At 42.9% G+C, this 26,231-nt stretch overlaps 1 protein-coding gene across 1 annotated transcript in view; it reads right to left on the reverse strand.

Moving 5' to 3' along the window:
* smc5 (structural maintenance of chromosomes 5) overlaps positions 1–26,014 on the reverse strand; it is a 33,329-nt gene extending 7,315 nt beyond the window's left edge. Inside the window, exons 1-21 of the mRNA XM_046370239.1 lie at positions 25,784–26,014; positions 8,477–8,618; positions 8,249–8,301; positions 7,997–8,159; positions 7,742–7,876; positions 7,471–7,611; positions 6,833–6,994; positions 6,385–6,456; positions 6,018–6,273; positions 5,713–5,867; positions 4,808–4,921; positions 4,540–4,634; positions 4,321–4,453; positions 3,999–4,172; positions 3,529–3,698; positions 1,609–1,732; positions 1,378–1,500; positions 1,165–1,293; positions 969–1,064; positions 788–892; positions 356–475 (exon numbers count right to left, since the gene is read on the reverse strand). Of these exons, the coding sequence (XP_046226195.1) occupies positions 356–475; positions 788–892; positions 969–1,064; positions 1,165–1,293; positions 1,378–1,500; positions 1,609–1,732; positions 3,529–3,698; positions 3,999–4,172; positions 4,321–4,453; positions 4,540–4,634; positions 4,808–4,921; positions 5,713–5,867; positions 6,018–6,273; positions 6,385–6,456; positions 6,833–6,994; positions 7,471–7,611; positions 7,742–7,876; positions 7,997–8,159; positions 8,249–8,301; positions 8,477–8,618; positions 25,784–25,938 (2,817 nt within the window). The 5' untranslated portion in view covers positions 25,939–26,014. The remainder of the gene's footprint in view (positions 1–355; positions 476–787; positions 893–968; positions 1,065–1,164; positions 1,294–1,377; positions 1,501–1,608; positions 1,733–3,528; positions 3,699–3,998; positions 4,173–4,320; positions 4,454–4,539; positions 4,635–4,807; positions 4,922–5,712; positions 5,868–6,017; positions 6,274–6,384; positions 6,457–6,832; positions 6,995–7,470; positions 7,612–7,741; positions 7,877–7,996; positions 8,160–8,248; positions 8,302–8,476; positions 8,619–25,783) is intronic.
* Between the last annotated feature and the right edge of the window lie 217 nt (positions 26,015–26,231).

Raw genomic sequence — 26,231 nt, forward strand, 5'->3', positions numbered from 1 at the left:
TTATGTTGTTGATGTTTTGTCTTTAAAGAAAAGTGGAAGATTGTTAAGTTGATGTTTTAAGTATCCCTACATTTCTGTTATTACGGGGCTATCACTCTGTTATTAGTGCGCCTGCGTAGGGTTCTCGTTGTTGATGAACCTGGCCTGAGTGCAATCGCAACCATGTAGTGTGCTAATACGTTTTAGTAAACATTGTTAAACTGGAACCTTGTTGTTGTGTCATTTCGAGTTAACACTGGTATGGTGACAATCCTATGTGACTGCTACTAGAGCTCCCACAAACATCTAAGACGACACTCGGGCACCTCCCCCTTAGTCCAGACAGAGGATACAGCAGGTGTTTGGCGTGCCTTACCTCATTCTCTGAATGCAGGTCCACCTCCCCGGCACACTGCATGGAGCGGAAGAAATCACTGAACTTGTCATTGATCTGCTCTACCAGTTGCTTCAGAGGATTCAGCCAGCGCTCCTTTGCCTGTCAACACACAGAGAAGTCTTCAGGAGGGAAACATCTCTGTAGATGACATCAAACCTAGGGTGTAATCATTAGTCCAAAGAATTGCAAAATGGAAAGTTTTAAAAACAAGAGTTTCTTTTGGATACATTCAGGTAAGTCCTTCCCCACTTGGTTCCATTGGCTTCCATTTAGCAACAGAATTGGCATAATGAATTCAAACATGCACTATCCAACACTGATTTGCTAGGCATTTTCAGAAGGACATTTTTTTTAAAGCATTAAAATGATAGAATTGGCACAGACTGTTTCACTAATCTGTCATTAGAGTACCTCTGATATGTTCTGTCTGTAGGTTTTCAGGGCATTGCTCTTCTCATCTAGTTCTTTCTCCAGGTTCTTGATCTCCTGCTCTCTCCTGTTGTACTCATCCACCACCTGGGGAAGGGGGGGGTTGTTACATGGTGAGGCAGAATCAATACGTGCACTCGCTTTGAGGAGCCTTCTGACTTACATTCTCACTGAGGCCAGTGAAGCACTCTGCCCTGGACCTCTCCTCATTCAACATGGCGTCTATCTCATCCATAGTGTCGGGCAGCTGGCTGAAGGCCTACAGAAAACAAATGAAGAAATTCACAAATTAATGAATGCATTAAAACTGGTAGAATGAATGGAGGACTCAGTGTGGAGTTGTGCAGTACTATACTGACCGTGTGTAGGTCTGGGGGTACAGCACTCTCCCCAGGGTCCATGTTACAGATCTCCCTGGCCCTCCTCATTAGGCCCTTACACATCTCCAACAGACGGGCCTTGCGCTGCTCCAGCATGGCACACGCTTGCTGAGAGGGGAGAAGAGGAAACACGCACACAGTGAGTACAGATTACAACTTAATGTGTGAAATTGTATGAGTGCGTGACCTGACCTCTAGGACCCTGAGCTCGGCCGAGCCCTCCCTGCAGTCAGTCTCCAGCTTTGTCTTCTCTGCTGTCATGCCCACGGTCTCAAGAGCCATGTACACCTTCTCCATACTCAACTTAGCCCTCAGCTAGAGACGGAGGGAAAAGAGAGAATGATAAAGAGAGAGAGACAGTCAGTATACACCACCCAGGTTCTGTATATCTGGAGCCTTCAGCATTAACCTGTGACTGTGTACCTTCATGTGGGACATGAACTCCGCCACAATGGCCACCTTCTGGGAGTTGACTGCTGAGATCTGGGCCTTGGTCTCCTCCTCAGCCTTCTGTAGGTCAATGCCCCCCTGCTCCATCTGCCGAAGACTACACACGCACAAGAAGAGCGTGAGAGGAGAAAACAACAGCAGACCACATGTAACCACGCCAGCCCAGGACTTCCACATACAGCTTCTTCACCTGCGGGATTGGCTAAGACAAGCCACCCAACAGCTGATGAAACTGGGAGTATCTGTCTAATAAAACATAATTCTGAAACAATCATTCTGATTGACTGGGCCTGGCTCCCAAGTGGGCCTATGCTCTCCCAGGCCTAGCCATGGCTGTGCACCTGCCAGTCATGTGAAATCCATACATTAGGGCCCCATTTATTTAAATTGACTGATTTCCTTATATGAACTGCAACTCAGTAAAATCATTGAAATTTGGACCGTTTGAATTTATATTTTTGTTCAGTATATTAAATGTTAGTAGCTTGGATGAAGGTGCCCAGAGTAAACTGCCTGCTACTCAGAACCAGAAGCTAAAATATGCATATTATTAATAGATTTGGATAGAAAACACTCTGAAGTTTATGAAACTGTTTGAATGAAGTCTGTGGTTAGATCTTTTCCTATCCAAGATAGTGTACATTTTGTCCGATTGCACTTCCTAAGGCTTCCACTATATGTCAACAGTCTTTAGAAACTTGTTTCAGGCTTCTACTGTGAAGAGGGAGCAAATAAGTGCCGTTTGACTAAGGGGTCTGGCAGAATGCCATGAGCTAAAAAAAAAACAAGTTAGCTGCGTTCCTTTTCATTTCTAAAGACAAAGGAATTGTCCGGTTGAAACATTACTGAAGATTCGTTAAATACATCCTAAAGATTGATTCTATACATCGTTTGACATGTTTCTACGAACTGTAATATAACTTTTTTACTTTTCGTCTGGACTAAGCGTTTCTGCGCCTCATGAATTTGGATTTGTGAACTAAATGCGCAAACAAAAAGGAAGTATTTGGACACAAATGGACTTTATCGAACAAAACAAACATTTCATGTGGAACTGGGATTCCTGGGAGTGCATTCTGATGAAGACCAAAGTGAATATTTATAATGCTATTTCTGACTTCTGTTGACTCCACAACATGGCGGGTATCTGTATGGCTTGTTTTGGTGCCTGAGCGCTGTTCTCAGATTATTGCATAGTGTGCTTTTTCCGTAAAGCCGTTTTGAAATCTGACACAGCGGTTGCATTAAGGAGAAGTATATCTTTAATTCCATGTAGAACACTTGTCTTTTCATCAACATTTATGATGAGTATTTCTTTAAATTGATGTGGCTCTCTGCAAAATCACTAGATGTTTTGGAAGCAAAACATTACTGAACATAACACGCCAATGTAAACAGATTTTTGGATATTAAATATGAACTTTATCGAACAAAACATACATATATTGTGTAACATGAAGTCCTAGGAGTGTCATCTGATGAAGATCAAAGGTTAGTGATTCATTTTCATTTCTGCTTTTTGTGACTCCTCTCTTTGGTTGGAAAAATGGCTGTGTTTTTCTGTGACGAGCCTCTGACCTAACATAATCGCATGGTATGCTTTCGTCGTAAAGCCTTTTTGAAATTGGACACTGTGGTGGGATTAACAAGGCTACCTTTAAAATGGTGTATAACACTTGTATGTTCGAGGAATTTGAATTATAAGATTTTGAATTTGGCGCCTTGCACTTTCACTGGCTGTTGTCAAATCGATCCCGTAAATGGGATTTCATCCCATCTCATCCCTAAGAAGTTAATTCAATGTTACAACCCCCTCCCCCATACCCAAACAACCTACTATTTAGGACACAAGTATGGGTATTCGGACACGGCCTGTGTGTGTGTGCCACCCACCTGTCCTGCTTGGTACTGATCTTCTGTTCCAACTGTCTCTTTTTACCCTTCATCTCAGAGAGCCCCTTTTTCTGGGCCCGTAGCTCATTGTCACAGTGATCCAGCTTGGCAGTACGTTCCTGCATGGCGCTCATCTGGACATCAATGGCCTGCATGCTCTTTTCAGCAGTCTATGCATAGCCAAAAGTTACACTTAATTTCCAAGCTGTAGTGCTCTATCAGTGCTTTGCTAAACATCTGGTTATTACTACAACATCACTGCAGGTTATGCATGTCAACTTACATCATTATGCATCTATGAGTGTCTGATATCTCTAAGGTGTTAAGTCAAACTCTTGAAAAGTTCCTCTTTGGTTTAAAAGGCCAAGTGTAGTTTATTGCTAGTGTAAAGGTGTCGTTTCAAATTCATCACTTATTGGATTTTTTTTATCCAATTGGGGGAGGTGCTTGACAGGTGTCTCTGGCCTCACCCTGATCTGCTCCTCCAGCTGGCATTTCTCCTCGGCGTCCACTGCCATGGTGAGGTACTGGGAGGGCCGCACGGCAGAGTTACTGGTACTGGTCTTGCCTGAGTAAAAGGACTTCTTCAGGGAGTACTTCTCCTCAGCTGTGTAAAGCACCTTCAGGTAGGGCTCCTCAATCACCTGAGACATATGGTCGAAGGATTAGAGTTTGGATCAGCTTACTTTCGATTCCAATCTGTTCAGAAATTAAATAAGCTATGAAAATGAAGTAATTCATTGACATTTAGGACTCTCAATCTTCTCAGGCACTCGAGGGTATGGAACGTACCGTCTTGATCATGGCTTTGGTTTGGTCCGTTCCCACGGGAACATCGTGCACCTTGTACTGGTTGCAGAGGTAGCTCATAACCTCTTCTGGAGCATCAAAGAGCTCCCGCAGGTACGCAAAGAACCCAAAACGCCTACAGACAAGAAAAGACAAAAAGGGTTAGGTATAGGGTTGATACCTTTACATTCCATCTTGGGACAGTACGAGAAGACTATTCACTTCAGAGACTCGATGGGTCGGGAGGGAGCGCGGATGGCGCAGGATTCCTCAGGAGCGAAGACTGAATTCACCCTCAGGTTCTGGCTGTCACGCACCTGAGGACAAATCCATCATCAGAACTCTTACTGACACACTTATTACTTTAATTAGAGCCTATAACTATGGCCGGGTTAGGTGGGTCACATTAAAAACTCAGAGTCCTACATCATAGCATAGTGCAATGACTGAGTATTACTTTTTCTATTCTTTACCAACAGGTCCGCCTCACCTCCATCATAAACTTCTCCATGTCTTCCCTCTTCTGGAAGACAAAGGCTCGCAGGTCATTGAATGGAATGTGGTTCTCCACGTACTTAGCATGGTTAGGGTTGCGGACACTAATCTGAAAAGAGCAGAACATTTCTTTCAAAGGCTACATATGGGCTTTCAAATTATGTTTACATATCAGCCATACATGCTGTTCTTCAAACCAAGTTGTCTTTTCATTAAAATAAAAAAATAAAAAGAGCAACAGGAATTGAGCCCCACATTGGAGGTGTCATAATACCCTTAAAACAATGCAGTCAAATGGGGAATGGTTCCAATAATTTTTCACCTAGGGAATTTTAAAAGAAATGTAGCCAATGTATTAATTACTACATTTAGCCAACAAACACTTCATCAAGAGATTCTTATAGTTGCCTCGATTCGGCAGGCTTGTCCAGCTCATCATGGCATTTGTAGATCTTTATGAGACACATTAGCATTTCATTTTCGGGGGGTGTAAATATATTGATTAGGACAAGTCCCCTTGTCCTAGAGAGATTTCCAGTTTTCAAAACATCACACCAGGCTAAGCCTGCATGAAACACAGGCCTTATTTTAAGTGTTTCTAAAATACCCTATGGGAAAGATTTTATTGTGGAAAAACAATTGGAACCATTTCCTTGGACTGCTAGGTTTAATGGGTATTATGACTTATACTGTGGTACTCTACTGTGGCCATTTTAGGATATTGGGGTGTAGAATGAAGCGTTAGTTGATAACATATCAAAGAACACTTCAAAGTTCGGATAGGTCTCCACGAAACAGCAAACAAAGAAAAGTAGGAGGGGCGCTTGACAATGACACTTCAAAGTATATGGAGAAAATTAGGCCCATATAGCCTTAACAATCCCTGTAGCGTGCACTCACCACTAGCATCATAGGTTCATAGACATTGCCACTGAAGATGTGTTTGTTCTGCCTCAGCCACTGGACGGCAGCGTAGGTATCCTTGGAGCGCCCTCTCAGCTTCTCCTCCTTGATTTTCATCATGTCATCCAGACTCCTCAGCCTGTTCTTCAACACTACAGGAAACAAGAAGAGTTACACCAAGTCAAATGGTACGTGTAACGCTCCACCATGGTTAAAATGGTGCAGTGAGCCTCTGTGCCAAGACAGTTTGAGACCCAGAACTCCCCAGACCCTGTGTGTGTGTGTGTGTGTGTGTGTCTTACGTCTACACTCTCCATTCAAGTTGTCCTTCTCCCTACGCATGTCGGCCTTTTCTCCCTCCATCTTTGCTTTCTCTTCCTGGATGCGCCTCAGCTCCGCATTCACTGCATTGATCCGCGGCGTCACGTCTGATTGGTCGCCTACGTTGGCCAGCTCCGCCCTCAAGTCATCAATCATGCGCCGGGTGTTGCTGATTCGCTTCTGCCGGTCTGCCGCCTCTGTCTGCTTCAGGCTGAAGGCCTGCTTGATATCCTCAATCTAGAGGGATAGGGGAGGATCAAACTTATTTAAAACATCATTCTATTTCCATTGGTATCAATAAGGCAGAAATAGATAAAAATGTGAAAAAAAAAAGAAGAAGTGCCAGACCTCTCTGTGCTTCCGGTCCAGCTGGTCCTGTTTCTGTTTACACTTCTGAGAGGCCTCCCTGATGCTGACCGTCTGGAACACAACAAGGATGCATCACCAGCACCAGTCTAAATTTAACTAGGCAAGACAGTTAAGAACAATTTTTTTACAATGACAACCCACTGTTCCCTGGTAGGCTAAATGCTTTGTTCAGGGGCAAGACATTTTTACCTTGTCAAGCTCAGGGACTCGATCCAGCAACCTTTAGGTTACTGGCCCAACACTAACCACTAGCCTACCTGCCACCCCACTGTGTTGTCTTTGGGCTAGACAACACAGTGGTTCCCAAATGTCTTTGCAGTATCACCCACCAAGTAAATAAAACACATGCGAGCCTGGAGTTAAATGGACCTCCCTCTCCCTCCATCCATCCAGCCCAGCTACAAAGCCCAGGGAGCCAGTCTCTGACCTTGTCCTTCATCTGGTTCTCGATGGGCCTCAGCTGACTGTCGATGTGCTGGATTTTCTTCAGCATGGGGGCCTGGGACTCCCTCACGGTTTTCAGCTGCTTCTTGGCGTCCTCCCTTGATTTCTTCACCCCCTCCAGCTCCTTACGGGCAGTCTCATACTCCTGGAATGAACAGAGGGTTGGCAAAGATTGTTATGTCAGCATTCATGTTAACATACTTACATATTCATTTTGTTTTTAAATGGAGGAGTATCTATCCATGTCCAGGCTCTTTTAACAAGCTATAAATGACTATAGGGTTGTATTCGTAAGTGCACACTGTAGCAAAATGTTCTGCAATAAACCGTTTCCCCCACATTGTAAAGCACAGGCGTTAAACTTATTCCACAGAGGGCCGAGTGTCTGCAGGTTTTCGCTCCTCCCTTGTACTTGATCGATGAACTAAGGTCACTAACTAGTAAGGAACTCCCCTAACCTGTTGGTCTAGGGTTTAATTGAAAGCAAAAAACTAAAACCTGCAGACACTAGGCCCTACATGGAATGGGTTTGATACCCCTGTTGTAGAGTGAATAAACTGTTTACGTTGGTGTGAACTAATAAATATGACCCAGGTGTCACATCTCTCTATGACCACTCACCACCCAGGGTTTCTTCTTCTCCAGCATCTTTATGTTGTCCAGGTGTCTCTTCTTCTCGTAGTAGCGCTCCACGTCGTGCTTGTTCCGTTCGTTCCTCTGCTTGAACTTCTCCAGGGCGCTGGCCTTCTCCTTGCACACATTCTACCAAACAAAACAGCTTACCGTAGAACTTACTCTCCCTGAGCCATTAACACTGCAGCAAAAGCTTCTTTATAAAAGAAAAAACAACTAATCTTCATTTATCCAGAGCTAGAACTAAAACTGTTCTCACCTCCAGTTCCCTCTCTTTGGTGCGGAAGGTTTTGAGCTCGCAGTGGAACTCATACATCTCTGGAGGTCCCACTGACTTCTCTGTGGCCTCTAGCAGCTCAATCTTGGTCATCTTGGCAAACTCACCCACCTTCTCCTGCAAAGTCACAGGGCACAAACGGTGGTCAGAGAATTTGAAGTTTGACATGAGTGGATCGAGTAAGAAAAAAACCCCAAGTAAATGAGCAAGAAAGACAACCTCCAAGTTTACACTCACCTGTGGCAGAAACTGGCAGAGGTTGCTCACTTGGATCTGTAGAGCCTTCACCTCCTCCTCCACAGTCTTCTGGCTGGAGTGTTTCCCATTAAGCAACCACGTCGACTGGTTATTCTCCACATGGATCTCTCTATTGATCACCAGGTTCCCCTTGGCCTTGTGCCTGAAAACACAGGTAGGGTTCCCTCAATGTTATTATAAAGACAGAGGGAATCCATGTTGGCATTTCTGAATAATCTAAAACAAACTTACAGTACAATCTCAACCGATCCTTTGTTGCACCCACGCTTCACATACAGCCCAACCTAGTCAGAATATATCCAAGTTAAAATAAAATCTCTCCAATAAAATTAAAAATAAATAAAAATACAAGTCAATATAGTGTCATATATGCAATAATGAAAAATCATTCAAAGTAAAGTTTGACAACATATCCTAAGTGTAGCTAGCTAGGACAGTTAATAATAAATAGCCAACTACCTTGTCCCCTCTGCCCAGGATGGCAGTCTTTCCTGCCAGACCCAGACATATGGCACAGACAATACTGGACTTGCCAGTTCCATTGGCCCCCACAATCATGTTTAGGTTTGGTCCAGGGTGAACTATGGAGTGGTCATAGGTCCTGTGGGGGAAGTAGAGGGGAGTGTGTCAGCTTAACTTAAGTACAGCAACTTTATTAGCCAATGTTAGCACATTCAGTTAGCAGAGTAGGACCGACGCCATTTAGTCGACTGGTCGATATCGCGGTTGACCAACAGCATTTCTTTAGTCGAGCAGTCGCAATATTTCGCACCCGTCTCAGTGGATTAATCTAGGCCACGGGGATGGCACAGTCCACCACTAAGACATGTGATACAGAAATTGTATATATAAATTATGTAAAAATAATGGTACAACACTAATCAATCAGACATTATTTTATAGCAAATAAGCTCTCACATTGGATATGGTCACTGTAGAATTGGCACCTTTCCCTATGTTGCTATGTGCATAATAGCAAAGTTAACCAGCATATTGGGATTGAGAACAATGGGGTAGTGCAACAGCAGCAGAGACGAGGAAACCAACTTAATTAGGTCTATAATCAATAGCAAAACTCTTATTAATGTGCCTGGCTTTATAAAATCATCCATATACAGTACCAGTCAAAAGTACACACCTACTGATTCAAGGGTATTTATTTATTTTTGCACATTCTTCACATTCCCTCAACCAGCTTCACCTGGAATGCTTTTCCAACAGTCTTGAAGGAGTTCCCAAATATGCTGAGCACTTGTTGGCTGCTTTTCCTTCACTCTGTGGTCCAACTCATCCCAAACTCTCTCAATTGGGTTGTAGTCAGGTGATTGTGGAGGCCAAGTCATCTGATGCAGCACTACATCACTCTTCTTGGTCAAATAACCCTTACACAGCCTGGAGGTGTGTCTTGGGTTATTGTCCTATTGAAAAACAAATGATAGTGGGAATGAGCGCAAACCAGATGGGATGGCGTATCGCTGCAGAATGCTGTGGTAGCCATGCTGGTTAAGTGTGCCGTGGCAGTCCTCATGACAGCCAGTTTCATCATAGTTTGATGTTTTTTTGCGACTGCACTTGAAGAAGCGCAACAAGTTCTTGACATTTTCCGGATTGACTGACCTTTAAGTAATGATGGACTGTCATTTCTCTTTGCTTATTTGAGCTGCTCTTGACATAACATGGACTTGGTATTTTACCAAATAGGGCTTTCTTCTGTATACCAACCCTACCTTGTCACAACACTACTGATTGGCTCAAACACATTAAGGAAAGAAATCCACAAATTAACAAGGCACACCTATTAATTGAAACGGATTCCAAGTGACTACCTCATGAAGCTGGTTGATAGAATGCCAAGAGTGTGCAAAGCTGTCATCAAGGCAAAGGGTGAAGAATCTCAAATATAAAATATTTTATTTGTTTTGCAATTTTTTGGTTACTACCTGATTCCATGTGTTATTTCATAGTTTTGCCGTCTTCACTATTATTCTACAATGTTGAAAGTAGTAAAAATGAAAAACACGAATGAGTAGGTGTCCAAACTTTTGACTGGTACTGTATCTACAGAAATAAGACAGATCTTGCTTTGGGTGCCTGTTGAATAACCTACTGATTCCATGTGCGCCGAGCCTCATGCCACGGCAAAATGTTGAATAAAGCCATTTTAGTCTGTTTTTAAATCTTTGCTATGCTGTGAAAGGCTTCACAATTTCTCATTTGAACAGACTGGTATTACTTAGTGTTGTTTACACGGATCCAAACAGGCAGAAAAATAATATTGTAATCTAACAGCACCTGTTTGTCACATGTGAACCAGAGGAAAAGTAGCTGCTGCTTTTGCAACAGCGATTCTAATAAAATAACAAAAACACGTACCACAGCGCTCGCTCCCATACCCTCCATTTTCTTGAGCTCATTATTACAATTATGATCGTGATTATAGTAAGTAATGTTATGTGGTCCTTCTGTAGCTCAGTTGGTAGAGCATGGCGCTTGTAACGCCAGGGTAGTGGGTTCGATCCCCGGGACCACCCATACGTAGAATGTATGCACACATGACTGTAAGTCGCTTTGGATAAAAGCGTCTGCTAAATGGCATATATTATATTATCATCAGTAGGCTTTGTATTGTAGCCTTGTATAACCACTAAGGGCGCAACCGGTTTAGTCTTAAGCCTATATTTCAATATATATAGGCTACTATATCAATAAATAATTTGTTCATGCCATCACACAGCATACGACACATTCATGCTTTGAAATGCAATCAAGCGTTTTATTTTTTTAAACTAAAGGTAACTTTGAATAATTAGCCTAAACAAATAAACTGCAATTCACAAATGCATGCAACCGTTTTTAGTCTGCTGTAATCAAGGATTTTTATATATTTTCCCCCCGTTAGAACATTACATTTACATTTAAGTCATTTAGCAGACGCTCTTATCCAGAGCGACTTACAGATTGGTGCATTCACCTTATGACATCCAGTGGAACAGTCACTTTACAGTAGTGCATCTAAATCTTAAAGGGGGGGGGGGGGGGTACACTTATTTGGTGTTATTTACTGTTCCAAATGGTCCCCCCCAAAATTATACTGTAATCTAACAGCAACTGTTTGGCACACAATACTCTCCTTTTTCTTGGTTTCCGGTAGTTTCCGCAACTAAGGCAAATGTCTTCTACAGATCTGACTTGTCCTTTTCCTCTTGAGCAACCAGTAAACATTTGCCAGTTTCAAGTTTCCACATCCGCCGTATCCATTTTGCTGTCATGTGTTACTGTCTTCGGAGTTTGTTATAACCAATTTATTGATGCGATTATGATAGGCTATAGGTCAGGCCCTATTGGTCACATGCATGGGATGCTCACATGTTTCATGTAAAGGGCTGGGAAGGTTTTCCTAAACAAAATAGGGATTTCAGTATGAGAACTTTAGTCAGAAATAAGTAAGAAACTAATTGGCTGAAATTATGTTGCTTCAGCACGGGCAATAAACACTTGCTGCGGTGTGGTGCCTTTTCATTGCAGCAGGGAGGAGAGAACTTGCACCAGTCTATCAGGCACGTGCTGTCATTTATTTTAAACACAGTGTAACCATCGGGTTCTTTAGTCATTTTTGTGTCGTAATTACTTAATCAAACAGCGTGCTTAAAGCATCAGACAAGCTCAGTGCATCTGTAGTTGATTTTATTCAAACTATATATGGAGAATAAGGTTAAACATTTTGACCAAGCGATTGGTCGAATGAACAGGACACCTTACAACCAAGATTTTTAACTAGCCTTGGCTACAATAAAACAACCTCTGTCGGACACATGCAAATTCAGCAACATTTAGCTACCTAGCTAGATGGTTACAAGACTCGGTCACAGATCATTTATTATAATCTTTGACTCGGTTGTCCATGTCCAAGCAGGCGTCTCTGCAAAACAGCAACATCTCACAGCTAGCTACCGTAATTGCTGGACTATTAAGCGCACCTGAATATAAACCGCACCCACTGAATTATTTAAAAAATATGTATTTTGTACCTAAATAAGCCGCACATGTCTATAAGCCGCAGGTGCCTACCGGTACATTGAAACAAATGAACTTGGTCACCATCTTCCTCCTCCTGTGCACTGAAACCACTGAAGTCATCTCCTTCGGTGTCGGAGTTGAATAGCCTCAGAATTGCTTCATCCGATGTTGGATCGTTTTCATTGTCGCTCTCGTCACTTTCATCCGGAGGAAAATACCCCGCTGAGCTCATGCTGCCCCTTCAAGACGCAGCAGACCAGCCTTTCGAAACCCGTTGATAATAGTGGATTTTTTGACTATGCTCCACGCTGTCAAGACCCACTGGCAGACTTGACCATAAGTTGCTCTTCGCATGCAGCCCGTTTTAGTGAAGGATTTCTCCCCACTTGTCATCCAAGCCACCCACTGAACAAGGAGCGCCACCTTAAATGCACGATTTACACTGATGTAGAGTGGCTGCAAATACTTTGGGCCATCTGCTTTTCTTCCCTCTGAAAGCTTTTGTCTTTTTGCACTGAGTATTAGATTTGCTAACTTCTTAGTAATGACTCGGGACGTCGGTTTTGATAAGAAAGCTTCTTTTATTAAGAATACTTGGTTACGTTACATTTAACAACAATGGTTTTGGTACAGAGCAATGCAGGTAAGATGCTGTCGGAAAGTCAGCCACACTCACCAAAACACCTGCACATAATAGGCGCGTTATCACTCATTCCTCTCGCAAGGCATTCTGGGACTTGCAGTCAAAAAGCATAATTCAACACAACCCAATACAATTACATATGCAAATAAATCTAAAGCAATATCTTTACAGATACAGCTCAAAGAATGAACTTAAACATTAACTCAAACACATTAAAGTTACAACATCCTCCCCCCCGATGAACAATTATGTTCATCTAGATCTCTAGGCAGTATATCAACTGAATAGGTCTCCTCAACAAAGTCCCTGAAGCAGTACGAACTGAACATGATCTAACTAAGCCATCTCGGCCTGGAAACAGTTCCTCAATCTTTCCTAGTTTCCAGGTTTGTCTGGGTGTGTTATCTTCTCCAATGAGTACAACGTCACCCGCCTTCAGTGGGGTGGGCTGTGGTGTGTCACAGCGGTGTGCTGACTTTAGATCCAGCAAGTAGTCTCTTCGCCAACTGTTCCAGAAACTGGTCACAAGTCTCTGCCTGTACTTTCATCTGCGTGTCATTTCCCCCTTGTTTAACGTTGGGTGCTGAGTGTCAGCTGGAAATGGCCTTGGAGGCAAAGAGGTCAGTCTTTTACCCACCAGGAAGTGTGCTGGGGTCAGGGGTTGTGGTTCATCCACCTCATTGTGCACGAAGGTCAGAGGCCTAGAATTTAGGATAGCTTCAACCTCTGTCAGGACTGTGCACATCTCTTCAAAATTAAGTGAAGCTCTCCCAAGAACCTTTCGCAGGCATGTTTTTACTGACCTGACGAGTCTTTCCCAGAATCCGCCCCACCAGGCTGCTCGCTCTGCGATGAACCTCCAGGTGATGCCCCTTTCTGAGAAGAACGCCAAGAGTTGGGGCTCTTCGATTGCCTTCCACAGCTCTTTCAAGTCCTGATCAGCTCTCTTGAACGTTTTTGCATTATCTGAGTAGATTACCTTGCATAATCCTCTCCTTGAGATGAATCTTTTTAGAGCTAACAGGAATGTCTCTGTTGACTGATCGGAGACCAGTTCCAAATGCACTGCTCTGGTTACAGCACAAGTGAACAGTGCAATGTACGACTTCTTCACAGAATCATTTTCTTTCACATAGAGCGGTCCTGCAAAATCCACACCTGTGACTTCGAATGGTGGGGATTCAGTTATTCTGTCTTTTGGTAAAGGCGCAGTGACCTGCTGCCCGGCCCTTGCCTTGAATCTCTTGCACACTATACATCTTGCCACTGTGCTCTTGACTAGCTGCCTAGCACTCAAGATCCAGTATCGCTCTCTGATTTGAACTAGAGTGTCTCTTGCTCCAGAATGCATCACCTTCTCATGATGGTACTCTATCAGCATTTCTGAGTATCTGGACTTATTGGGTAGAACCCATGGGTGCTGCTCTCTGAATGTGAAGTTGGACTGTTGCAGTCTTCCTCCTACACTGAGTAGTTCGTGTTAGTCCAGGAAAAGTTTCAGTTCTCTGATTTTACAGTCATTGTTTAGGCTTTTTCCTGCCTTCAGTAGTTTGATCTCCTGTCCGAAACTCTGTTGTTGTGTTACCTTAATCCAGTACTTTTCTGCATCGAACAGTTCGTCAGCAGTCAGTTCACCTTGCATCTTTATGGTTGTACGAGCATTGGCTATGAATCTCTTTATCCAGGCGGTGACTCTGAACACTCTTTTCAGTTTGCTGTACCTTTCAAGCTCCAACACAGGTTCAGTGCTGTCTGTGCTGTTTGCTGCAAGTTGTACAGTAACCTGGCAACTGGACTTAAGTTCTATATTCACCTCATCCGGAACCTTGTTATCATCAGTCTCTTCGGACTGATTGGGTGAAGTCAGAATTCTGGGTCCATTCCACCATAGCTCGCTCTGTGTCAAGTTTCAAACAGTTTGTCCTCTGGTAGGGAGGTCGGCTGGATTAGTTTTCCCTTCAATATGCGACCATGACTCTGGATTGGTCAAGGACTGGATCTCCGTCACTCTGTTCGCAACAAACTGCTTCCATTTCTGAGCTGAGCTGCAAATCCAATGCAGCACGATCATCGAGTCTGTCCACATTTTGATCTGTTTTTCTTCCATTTTCAGTGTGGTCATCAAGTTGTTTGCTAGTCTCGCTCCAATCACAGCTCCCATGAGCTCCAGGCGTGGCAGCGTCATTTTCTTAAGTGGGGCTACCCTGGACTTGGATGCGACTAGACTTGTTGTTTCCCTGTCTTGTGACTCACCTTGCAAGTAAGCTACTGCACTGTAAGCCCTTTCACTTGCATCACAGAACACATGTAGTTTCAGGGTGTGGTTATTCTGTGGCCGCATGTCTGTTCTGTACCACCCTGGTATGGTGAGCTGGTGTAACTGGGGTAGTTCTGAACACCACTGTTGCCATTTTCGTGTCAGATCAGGTGGTAATTCTTCGTCCCAGCTGAGTCCCCTCTCCCACATTTCCTGGAACATGCACTTGATCCTGATGGTGAAGGGAGTTAAGAAACCAAGAGGGTCGAAGATACGTGCAGACGACTGCAGAACACTTCTCTTTGTGTTTTCCTTTAGCCTTAGAATGCTCAGTAGTGGCCTGAGGTCAAACAAAGTCATCCGTTTCCGGCCTCCATACTAAACTTAAAACCTTCAGCACTAATCCTTGTGTTTGTAACATCAACGGGTGGTCAGTTGTCGTACTCTCCTCCCAATTAGTTTTCAATTCAGGAGAATTGGTCATCCATTTGCAGAGGTCCATGCCTGCAATCGACAGCATTCGCTTTGCAGTTGTTGTCACAAGGTAAGCCTCTTCAACATTGCGTGAACTTGCAATGAAGTCATCTACGTAGAGTGACTCTCTCAGTATCTCTACAACTTCTGGTTGTTCTGTTTCATATTGTTTCAGGTGCTTCCTGATTGTAGCTGCCAACAAAAATGGACTTGGGGAAGCTCCAAATACCACTCTTTTCATCCTCAGCACACGCAGCTCCTCTTCATTTTCTCCCCTTGGTGGGCCAGTGAGCCATAGAAATCTCACGGCGTCTCTGTCTCTCTCTGCTAGGGATATCTGCAGGAAAGCTTTCTTGATGTCTGCCATGAATGCGATCTCATGTAGTCTGAACTTTATCAGAACGCTGAGCAGATCCGGATTCAGGTTCGGTCCTGTGAGTAGACAGTCATTGAGAGATGGACAGCCATCTTCATGGGATGAGGCATCAAACACCATTCTCAGTTTTGTTGTCACCTTATCTTCTCGGAGTACTGCATGGTGAGGTAAGTAGTATTTTACGTTGTCTGCACTTGATGCGTTGTCCTTGGGCACGTCCTCTGCCATATCTTGTTGTAAGTAGTCTTCTACTACTTCATTGTATCGGCTGTACAACGTCACATCCTTCTTCAGTCTTTTCTTCAGACCTTCAAACCGTTTCTTGGCGATTCTATAGTTGTTTGAGTTCTGGCATTTCTCATTTCCATGGCAACTCCACATGGTATCGCCCATCTTTGAAGGTGGTTGTTTCCTCAAACCTTTGAAGAGCCTCGTTTTCCTCTGAGTTCTGTGTCTTCTCGCTTAGAATACCCAGCGACTCAAGCTCCCAGAATGCATGCAGTTGCTTGGAGACTAATGTGTCTTCATCAAGTGGGATGAACATGCAGGTTGCCTCGGCGACACTTGACATGGACACGGGTCCCTGCACCGACCATCCAAAGGTGCTCTCTAAAGCAACTAGCGTCTCCGTCAGTCGCTCCACTCTGCCTGATACTATCTGCCAGTAGTAGTCTGCTCCTATCAGGACAGAGAGTTCAGGATCATTGTCATCTCCTGGAAAGTCTGCGAGCTGCAGTCCCCTTTTACTGAGCTCCTACTGAATCCGTTCACCAGGAACCTTCATCACAGCTGTGCACACTTGTGGGGTTTCAATTGCCTCTATCTCTATTCTCTGCTGTTTGTCCCAGACATTCTCCAAGATGACTTTCACTGTGTTGCGTTGGGACGTTGCTGGGGCAGAGGAGCCAAACGTGTGAAGAGTGAGTGCCTCTTGTCTGATTACTGGTAGCTTCAAGCCCTTCACAAGGTTTTCATATATGAAGCTTCTCTGACTGCCTCCATCTAGTAAGCAACGAGCTATCTTCCTGCTCGATGGGCCTTCTACCCATGCCTTTGCCGTTTGTAGCAACACAGTGTTCTGTCCATCTGGTTTCATCTTCACTGAATGGGGAATAACTGAGGAAACAACAGCGTCTACAGAAACAGTAGGGGGTTGCACCTCACTCCTCTCACTGGTACACACCGCAATGTGATGTCTGCTTCCACATGTTGCACATGACACATCTTTGACTTTACAGAATTTTGCTATGTGTCTGTCCTAAACATACAAAGCATCTTCCCATGTTCTTTAGTTTCTCTTTGCGTGTAGCAATATTGTAGTCAGGGCAGTTTTCTGATTTGTGGTCTGCACTGTCACAAAATAGACACATTTGTTGTTCCTTCTGGCTGGCTGTATGCAGTGCTGCAGCAGAGGGCATGTTGGGTCTTTTTGGTTTCATTTCATTGGAGAAGCATGACTTGTTCCATGGTTTGCTCTCTTTCTGTTGGTTGTATGATCTTGTCATTTGTAGCGCTCTCTCCCTGCTCTGAACCTCTTTCTGTAGGAAACTGATAATCTCAGACACTTTCCATTCATCATCTACTCCCCTCTGACGACTATAGTCAAGAGCTATGTCCTCTGGAATCATCTGCAGTAAGATTGGGAATAGTAGGCTTCCATAGGATTCTGACACCACACCCAGTGATTCCAGGCTCCTAATCTGAATTTCACATTCATCATATAGCTGCCTCAATGCATTTAGATCAGAGGATTTCTTCACAGGTGTGAGATTCAGCAGCTTTGACATGTGAGCACTAATCACAAGGTCTTTCCTTCCAAATCTGCTCTTGAGTAGAGTGATTGCATTATCATAGTTACTGTCTGTTAACATCAGTCCTGCTACGAATCATTGTTGTGAATAGCAGTCTCATACTGGCTCCAAAACTCCTGCCACATACTGACATCTCCATAGAATTTCTCAATAATCAACTTCGGAAGCCTTACTGATTGTCTCTGTGATATGTTTGAGTTAGCGTCACTCACCCGGGCTGGTAGTGGATTGACGTCCTGTTTCGTCGTTATCACTCTTTGTGCACAACTCTTCAGCATGATAATACGTTCTTTATAATCCTCCGTGCATGCAATCTCTGCCTCCAATCCGTCCAATGGCGTTAACTGTTCAATTCCACGATCGAGTTCAAACAAACTGTCCTCCTTAGCTGATAACAATTCCAACAATGTACTCAAGTGATCGGTATCCGGATTTGACTTGGATATTTCCACGTCAATCTGATTCAAAATCCGTGTTGTTGCGCATCGAATGGTACCCCGCTTTCGTCTCATTCTTTCTGCTTCATGCCGACGTTCCTCCTCAGCCATTTCAGCCACTTCTTCGTCGCAGCTCATATCCCGGGTTTCGGCACCAAAATTTTTAGATTTGCTAACTTCTTAGTAATGACTCGGGACGTCGGTTTTGATAAGAAAGCTTCTTTTATTAAGAATACTTGGTTACGTTACATTTAACAACAATGGTTTTGGTACAGAGCAATGCAGGTAAGATGCTGTCGGAAAGTCAGCCACACTCACCAAAACACCTGCACATAATAGGCGCGTTATCACTCATTCCTCTCGCAAGGCATTCTGGGACTTGGAGTCAAAAAGCATAATTCAACAACCCAATACAATTACATATGCAAATAAATCTAAAGCAATATCTTTACAGATACAGCTCAAAGAATGAACTTAAACATTAACTCAAACACATTAAAGTTACAACACTGAGTCAGTTCCTCACGCTGCTGTTTCCAACGTCTTATCGACTCATTAAGGCCAAGCTCCCGTGCAGCAGCTCTATTTCCTTTTCCAACAGCCAGATCGATCGCCTTCAACTTTAAAGCTGCATCATATGCATTTCTCCGTGTCTTTGCCATGATGAGGGTGACAAAATTACTACCGTAATCAGAATGATGGGTAGTTTGAGCTCGCTCGATTTACGTCACATTATGTGCTCAGTTTTTTGGCGGCATGAATCTTGTGAAAGCGGGAAAAATCCATAAATTAGCCGCGTCATTGTATAAACCACGTGGTTCAAAGCATGGGAATAAAGTAGCGGCTTATAGACCGGAAATTACGGTAGTCTGATTAATCAGGCTGCAATATATAATGAATTGGTTTATACTGCCTGAAACGAATGTCTGCAAAATCGTGTATGTTCCTTACAAGTCCGAACGTTGAATAAGCTGCTCGAAATTAGACCAAACATCAACAGGAAACTATTGTTTACCCGACTTTAGAGAGCCAGTAGTTCTGCACAACGGCACAGACCGATTTTGTAGTGACAACAGGTTTGTGGTGTCAGTCTTCCGTTTACACAGTCACAGGCAGATAGCTAAAGTGAGAATAGGAATTGGTCTGAAGCCAAGAAAAGGAAATTCACGATGTCATGACTGTCCAGTGACGATCCAAATAGATCAGATCAGCTTTGCAATAAGTAACTTCAACCAGACCCCCTCACCTACGGGGACCATTCTACTACTCTTTTCAAACCATCGTATTTCCGCTACTCTCATCAGCCCACTGGGAACCATCGGCACGGCTGGCTTGCCTACTTTCAAAAGAAGCTTCAGGAGCAAATGGAAGTAGAATAAACTAGTTCTGTTCAGGACTACACCACAAATCACTGGTACCGGACGACTGCAAAGGAAAACAGTAGAAAACGGGTGGGGACCCCTTTTGGACAATCAAGAGCCTTACAAGCATGAAGCATGCTGTGAAAAGGCCCGGTTCAGATATACACAGCGAACCAAGGCATTTTCACGTAAATACATTCATGATTTCTTACTCCAAGCGGGCGGCGGTTTGTGTGTAAAGTAAAGGAGTGCTGTGAGTGAGAGTAGTTTCTAAAATGTACCAACGTTAAGTGTCTCGCCCTCTGTCTTTTGTAACAAGCAGCCATATTGTTATCAGTCCACTAGGGACCTGTTAACATATTAAGTGTGTAGGTTAATCTTGTGTTTCCATTTGGTTAGCTAATAAAAAATATAAAAAATAATTAAACCAATGTGTAGTACTGAATCGTAAGGCTACGTTTTTTACAGATGCAAGGAGGTTACGACTGTTCAGAATGATATGAATCAAGGTTATGATAAGTTGACTGTTTATAGATGTGATAGGTAAAATACCTTTTAAAGTTTAATAATTTGGGAGATGGTAACTAAAGATCCGCTCTCGTGTTGCCCCAGATTCTAATGAGGTAATTTTTTACCTGATTAATTCAAAAATAAAGGGTAACAATTAAACCTAGTTGATTAGATAAGTCTTCAGATTAATGTTAAGTAACAAAGAGCACCACCATGCCAATTCCACCCATACTCTACCAAGACTTTCCAGCACACAGCTTTGACCTACTACAGTAGCTATGTTGGTATTGGACTTCTAACTATGTGTAGTTGCTTAGGATTCAAACCCTTCTCAAAACAGCCTAATCCATACTCTTCAGAGGGATAATTAAGCAATAAGGCCCGAGGAGGTGCGGTATATGGCCAGTATACCAAGCCTGATTTGAATGTTTTTAAAAAGCAGTTGTGTACTGTTCACGTGAACGGGGCATGTTGAATCCCACCGAATCAATCCTGGATGCTCACGTTGCAAAAAGCAAAGGAAAAAAGGAGGAGGAGGTGAAGAACTGGAAAAGCCTCCTGCTTGATTTAACTCATGTATGGGAGCATTTTGGCTTCCCTGTCAAACATGACAGACGGGTGGTAGACAACACCATTAAGGTGAGTAGGCATTGCGCAACAAGAAAGCCGTATAAATCATGGAAATACGTCGAGCATGGACACCCATTTAAAGCATCATCACCCCGTTGTGTCAGTGATGGGAGGCAACTCCGCCAAGAGATAACTTCTCACCGCGGAATTTAAGAAGCCCTTTGCTGCATAATCAGACCGGACTAAAGCCATCTCCAAATCTATTGGGATGTTTATCGCTGCAGACATGAGGCAATACTCTGTTGTGGAAAACAAAGGGTTTAAAAATATGGTGAAAGTGCAGAGCCACGCTAGGAAATCCCATCACACACCCACTTCAGTATGAAGATCATGCCAGATCTTTATGAACAGGAAATTATCCAAATTGAGCACTGAAACTGCACCACCGTCTGTGTCCATGATCCTAACCTCTGAAAACAAGGATTCTACAATCCATGGGCCCAAGTGAGGAAGACAGCACCAACACTAGAGATGTCAAGGCTGCCATTAGAGAGGACCTGAACCCCAGATAACCCCCCTAACATGCAGGACTACCTTCATAGATCACCTGCACTGGATCCAAGGTTCAAGTCCCTGTCTCACCTAGACCCTGCCCTACACCAGAGGACAAACAGTGATCGCATCACTGAGATTGTGGCCACTGAGGTAAAAAAAAGAAAAGAAAGTGAATTACTTAATAAATATACTGCAGTCTAATCTAATCTTAGTCTATGCTATTGCTATTAGAATCCTCCATGTTTTATTTGGAATAAGAATGGCTTTTTATTAAATGTTATTGCCACAATTATAGTTCTATGAAATATGACAATAAATAAATATCCACAAAATAATTTGGCCATGAAGGGGCTTTTCGGGAGACCTCTGCGAACAAGGACACAGGCAAGAGGTTTGCCAACACCATCAAAGATGCAGAGGCATCCTATAAGGGAGCAAGCAGCATTCCAGTGGATGGTGATCCACTGGCATGGTGGAAAGCAATGAGTGTAAATACCCTTACATTGCCATGATGGCAAGACGCTACCTGGCTGAGCCTGGCACTTCAGGTACTTGCGAGAGGGCAGGGGACATAGTGACTGCAAAGGGGCTCTACACTCTCCCCAGACAATGTAGACATCCTCATCTTTTTGAAAAATAATTTGAAGTTATAAGCTCAGGTCTGCTTTGCTTACTTTACCTTTTAAAATTATTTTTTTAATGTTGACAGGCAATTTTATCATTCATTATTGTTCGGAAGAAGGTATCGTGCCTCATATTGCACTTTAATTTAACAATTGAGTATTGAATATTTTAAAGTATTTACTTAAACACTTAAGTTCCTTGCATTAAGTGTTCTTTAAGTAATAATTGGAATGCAAAAGTTGTCTCCCCCAGTTGTTTTCTGATCCGGAAAAAATTATCCGATCGTTGACTCAAAACCGGGATCCGATCCTTAACGAGTTCTGTGATCCGTTGCAGCACTAGTTACCACCCATACTAGAGTTCCAACCTTTCTCTGGAAGCAACAACAGCACAAGAACTGTTCGTTGGGAGCTTCATGAAATGGGTTTCTATTGCCGAGCAGCCGCACACAAGCCTAAAACCAACATGCGGAATGCTAAGCGTCAGCTGGAGTGGTGTAAACCTCACCGCCATTGGACTCTGGAGCAGTGGAAACATGTTCTTTAGCATGATGAATCACGCTTAACCATCTGGCAGTCCAACAGACTAATCTGGGTTTGGTGGATGTCAGGAGAACGCTACCTGCCCCAATGCATAGTGCCAACTGTAAAGTTTGGTGGAGGAGGAATAATGTTCGAAGACTGTTTTTCTTGGTTCTGTATAGACCCCTTAGTTACAGTGAAGTGAAATCTTAACGCTACAGCATACAATGACATTATAGACAATTCTGTGCTTCCAACTGTGGCAACAGTTTGGGGAAGGCCCTTTCCTGTTTCAACATGACAATGGCCCTAATCACCCAACCTCACTAATGCTTGTGGCTGAATGGAAGCAAGTCCAAGCAGCAATGTTCCAACATCCAGTGGAAAGAAAGCCTCCACTCTTCTTGGAAGACTGTTATAGCAGCAGGGGTGGGGGGCCAACTCCATATGATTGCCCATGATTTTAGAATAAGATGTCCGATGAGCAGGTGTCCACATATATATACACACACACACACACACACACACACAGAAAGTATTCACACATTTTGTTGTGTTCAACCAATTTCAAATGTAGATTTAGTGTCACTGGCCTACACACAAAACCCCATAATGTCAAAGTGGAATTGTTTTCAATGAATTAAAAACAAAATGTTGAGTCAATAAGTATTCAACCCCTTTTATGGCAAGCCTAAATAAGTTCAAGAATGAAAATGTGCTTAACAAGTCACATAAGTGTGTGAAATAATAGTGCTTGACATGAATGACTACCTCATCTCTGTACCACAAAGACAAATTTCTGTAAGGTCCCTCCGCCGAGCAGTGAATTACAAACACAGATTAAACCAAAGACCAGGAAGGTTTTCCAAAGCATTGTAAAGAAGGGCACCTATTGGTAGATGGGTAAAATAAATATAAAAGCAGACATTGAATATCCGTTTGAGCATGGTAAAGTTATTAATTACACCCTAGATGGTGTATCAATACACCCAGTCACTACAAAGATACAGGCATCGTTCCTAACTCAGTTGCCAGAGAGGAAGGAAACTGTTCAGGGATTTCACTACGAAATCAATGGTGGTTTTAAAACAGTTACAGAGTTCAATGGATGTGATAGAAGAACACTGAGGATGGCTCAACATTGTAGCTACTCCACAATACTAACCTAAATGGCAGAGTGAAAAGAGAAGCCGGTACATTTTATTTTATCCAAAACATGCATCCAGTTTGCAACGTAGTTTAACTCAAATACATTTTTTGGCAGTCAAAGAAAATATTACTAAAAGGTTGTATATCACAGCTGGCCTGGTACATTGTTTACTGCCTCCATTCGGGATGCACCATTTCAGATTTCAGTGTCAATGACTCAATATTTTGGACAACAACTGATAAATATAACTAAGGCTGGGAATGTCAATACAATCAAACTAGCAAGGGTAATGATCACAAGTCAGTCATAACGTTGCTAATAGGCTAGCGTATCCATTTATGTAGCATGCTAAAAACACAGAGCCTAACGTTAGCTAGATAGCTAGCTGCTACGAGGATGTCATGTAATTGGAGGAGTGGAGTGAGTGACAGAACTTTCCCCCCTCATTTTTTGGTGGCTAAACACAGCTAGATGCAGGTGTCATTTGGTTAGCAAGCAAGAACTTGAACATTATCCAGTTAGCATCTCTTGCCTTCACAAATTCACTCTGGCTATCTACTCAGATTTCAGAGCACTCGTCATTGTGCCAGAGCGCAGAATAACTGATGAATTTACAAACGTGCAACACCCGCTGAATATTACTGGTGTTAGTAAACGTAGGCACAAAAAAAGGTTTGTCATGAATGCCCTAGATAAGTTGTAAACAGCCTAGCTAACAAGCTCTCATAGGGAATGTAAAATGGTCAGAGTGAGGGGTTTGCTCATTTATGTTTGGAAGTGGCTAGCTTGAACTTTAACCAGTCAGCTTCGGTGGTTGGTTGGGACAAGGATGCATTGGCAGGCAAGCTGCAGGACGAGTAGGCTAGAATTCCCCATTGTTTATCAGTGAAATTTTGATGGCCGACTAGCTGCAAAAGATGTAGAAGTTTCTCTAATGTTCCTTCATGAGATTTAATAATCACATCTTGCTCTGGCTAGCATTAGTTGTTTATCTTGTTGATGTGCATAAATAAGGGAGAGAGCCTACCTTTTCATGGTTGTTTGATCAATAGGACTAAAGTTCAAATGTAAGAGGACTCCCGTGGTATTGACAGAAATCCATTGAGGTGTAGTTTGGCAAATTCTTTCTAATGATCTAAAGTCACAACTGCCTGTAAACACATAGTCCACTTGAAAGTTAATGATGGCAGGCCTGTGTGGCAAATAGCTTGTTTGCATAAAGGCCTACTGCAGCTCTGATCTGACTGGTCCTGGTCAAGACAGACATTTGTATTTATGGCAGTGTCTATTAATTGGCCAAACTCAAGGTCACTTTCCCACTCTATATTGCTATAGAATTTTCACAAATGCCTTAGTATACATATTTACAAAACATTCCAAACATGTATGAAAATGACTGTCGCTTTTTAAAGTGTAATATTATTCCTGGGGGAGTATATGAAAATATTTTAAGATTAAGAACTGCAAAACGCTGTCAGTTTACTTGAGGTAAACATTCAAGGTTTATGTGGGTAAATCTAATTGCTAACCATAGCGAAACAGGCATTAGCGAAACAGAACCATTTGCTCGGAATATAATTTTCGGAATGAGTGTTAGTGCCACCGTGCTCAATATAACTAAGTAGTTGTTGACAGGATGAAAAATATCATAAAATAAGGCCTGCTTTTTCGCGATTACTTCGACACTACGGCAAGCAGTTGGAACATACGGCAATATTATGAAACTGGGCTCCATGGCCGATGCAATTAACTAGTAAAAAAAAAGCTTTGTTAAAAATGTCATGTGGTCAGCCTACTCTAGTCTCCTTTTAATCCGACGTGTAGAATTTGAGCTAGGAAGGCGCAACAAATACCCGATTTAAAAATGTAACTGTTAACGACCCTGTTAAAATCCGGTATGAGGTTCTCGGTAATGGACGGCTCATGGCGAAAAAGTGTGTTGTGTCTCTACAAGTTGATTTACGAATGTATCGATATTGGTGTCATATCGGTTTAGATAGGATATTAACGTTAGAGATGTGAATTCGACAACACCATCGTCGCGTCAAACAGGTTGTCAAATATCTTCCGACCTATTTTCCGTAAACAGGAGCTTTAACATGGAAATATTGCCGTGTCGGAACCCTAAACCTGTACTGTTAAAAGGTGTGTAGTAACTTTTGGGGGGGAAATGATTTCTCGACGATATTAAACATACGTCCCCGATGTTTACAAAACCACACCGCAAGCAATGCATGTCAACGCGTTTAATTAGCGCAGGCGTCGGGGCTCTACGACTCTCACTGCCAGAAGATACCACTCAATTGGCGCTGAAGGTAACATTAGTTAGTACCCCCATTCATAGACGCTGCTATATGCTATCTAACGTTGGGTAAATTGCTATCACGCCGTAATAGCTAGCTAGCTTTTTTTCTAGCTAGCTAGCGTGTTTGGAAACATGTTACAGTTGAGTTGACTTACAGGAAGTTTTGCATTGTGATGCGAATTATGGATCCTTCGACAAATCCAGACACCTGGCCATCTCCAACGGTACCAGAGGACGAACCTGCTCCATTATTTGAAGGTTGTGTGTTCGTTACGTTACTTATTCGTTTTTTCTTGCCCGCAGAAGCCATGATGCTGACTTAAAATTTCGAAGATATGCTAGCAGTCTTTCAGTGGAATTCGCGCGCCCAGTATGGACGGTTGTCGATTGATAATTGGAGAAGATGGGTCACGTGTAGTGTAGTTCACCAACAACACAACATGCAGCTCATGTCCACTAGGTGTCAGTAAAGCCCTATGTTTCATGCCTACAGCAAAGAGAGTTTATTACAGTAATGAAGTATCTGTCTGCCAGATAGTGTCAGTCAGAATACAGTAAGAGGTGCACCAATACCAAATATTCTTAAAATATTAGCTATAGTTC

Source organism: Oncorhynchus gorbuscha, linkage group LG11 (assembly GCF_021184085.1).
Source record: "Oncorhynchus gorbuscha isolate QuinsamMale2020 ecotype Even-year linkage group LG11, OgorEven_v1.0, whole genome shotgun sequence".
Classification (NCBI taxonomy): domain Eukaryota; kingdom Metazoa; phylum Chordata; class Actinopteri; order Salmoniformes; family Salmonidae; genus Oncorhynchus; species Oncorhynchus gorbuscha.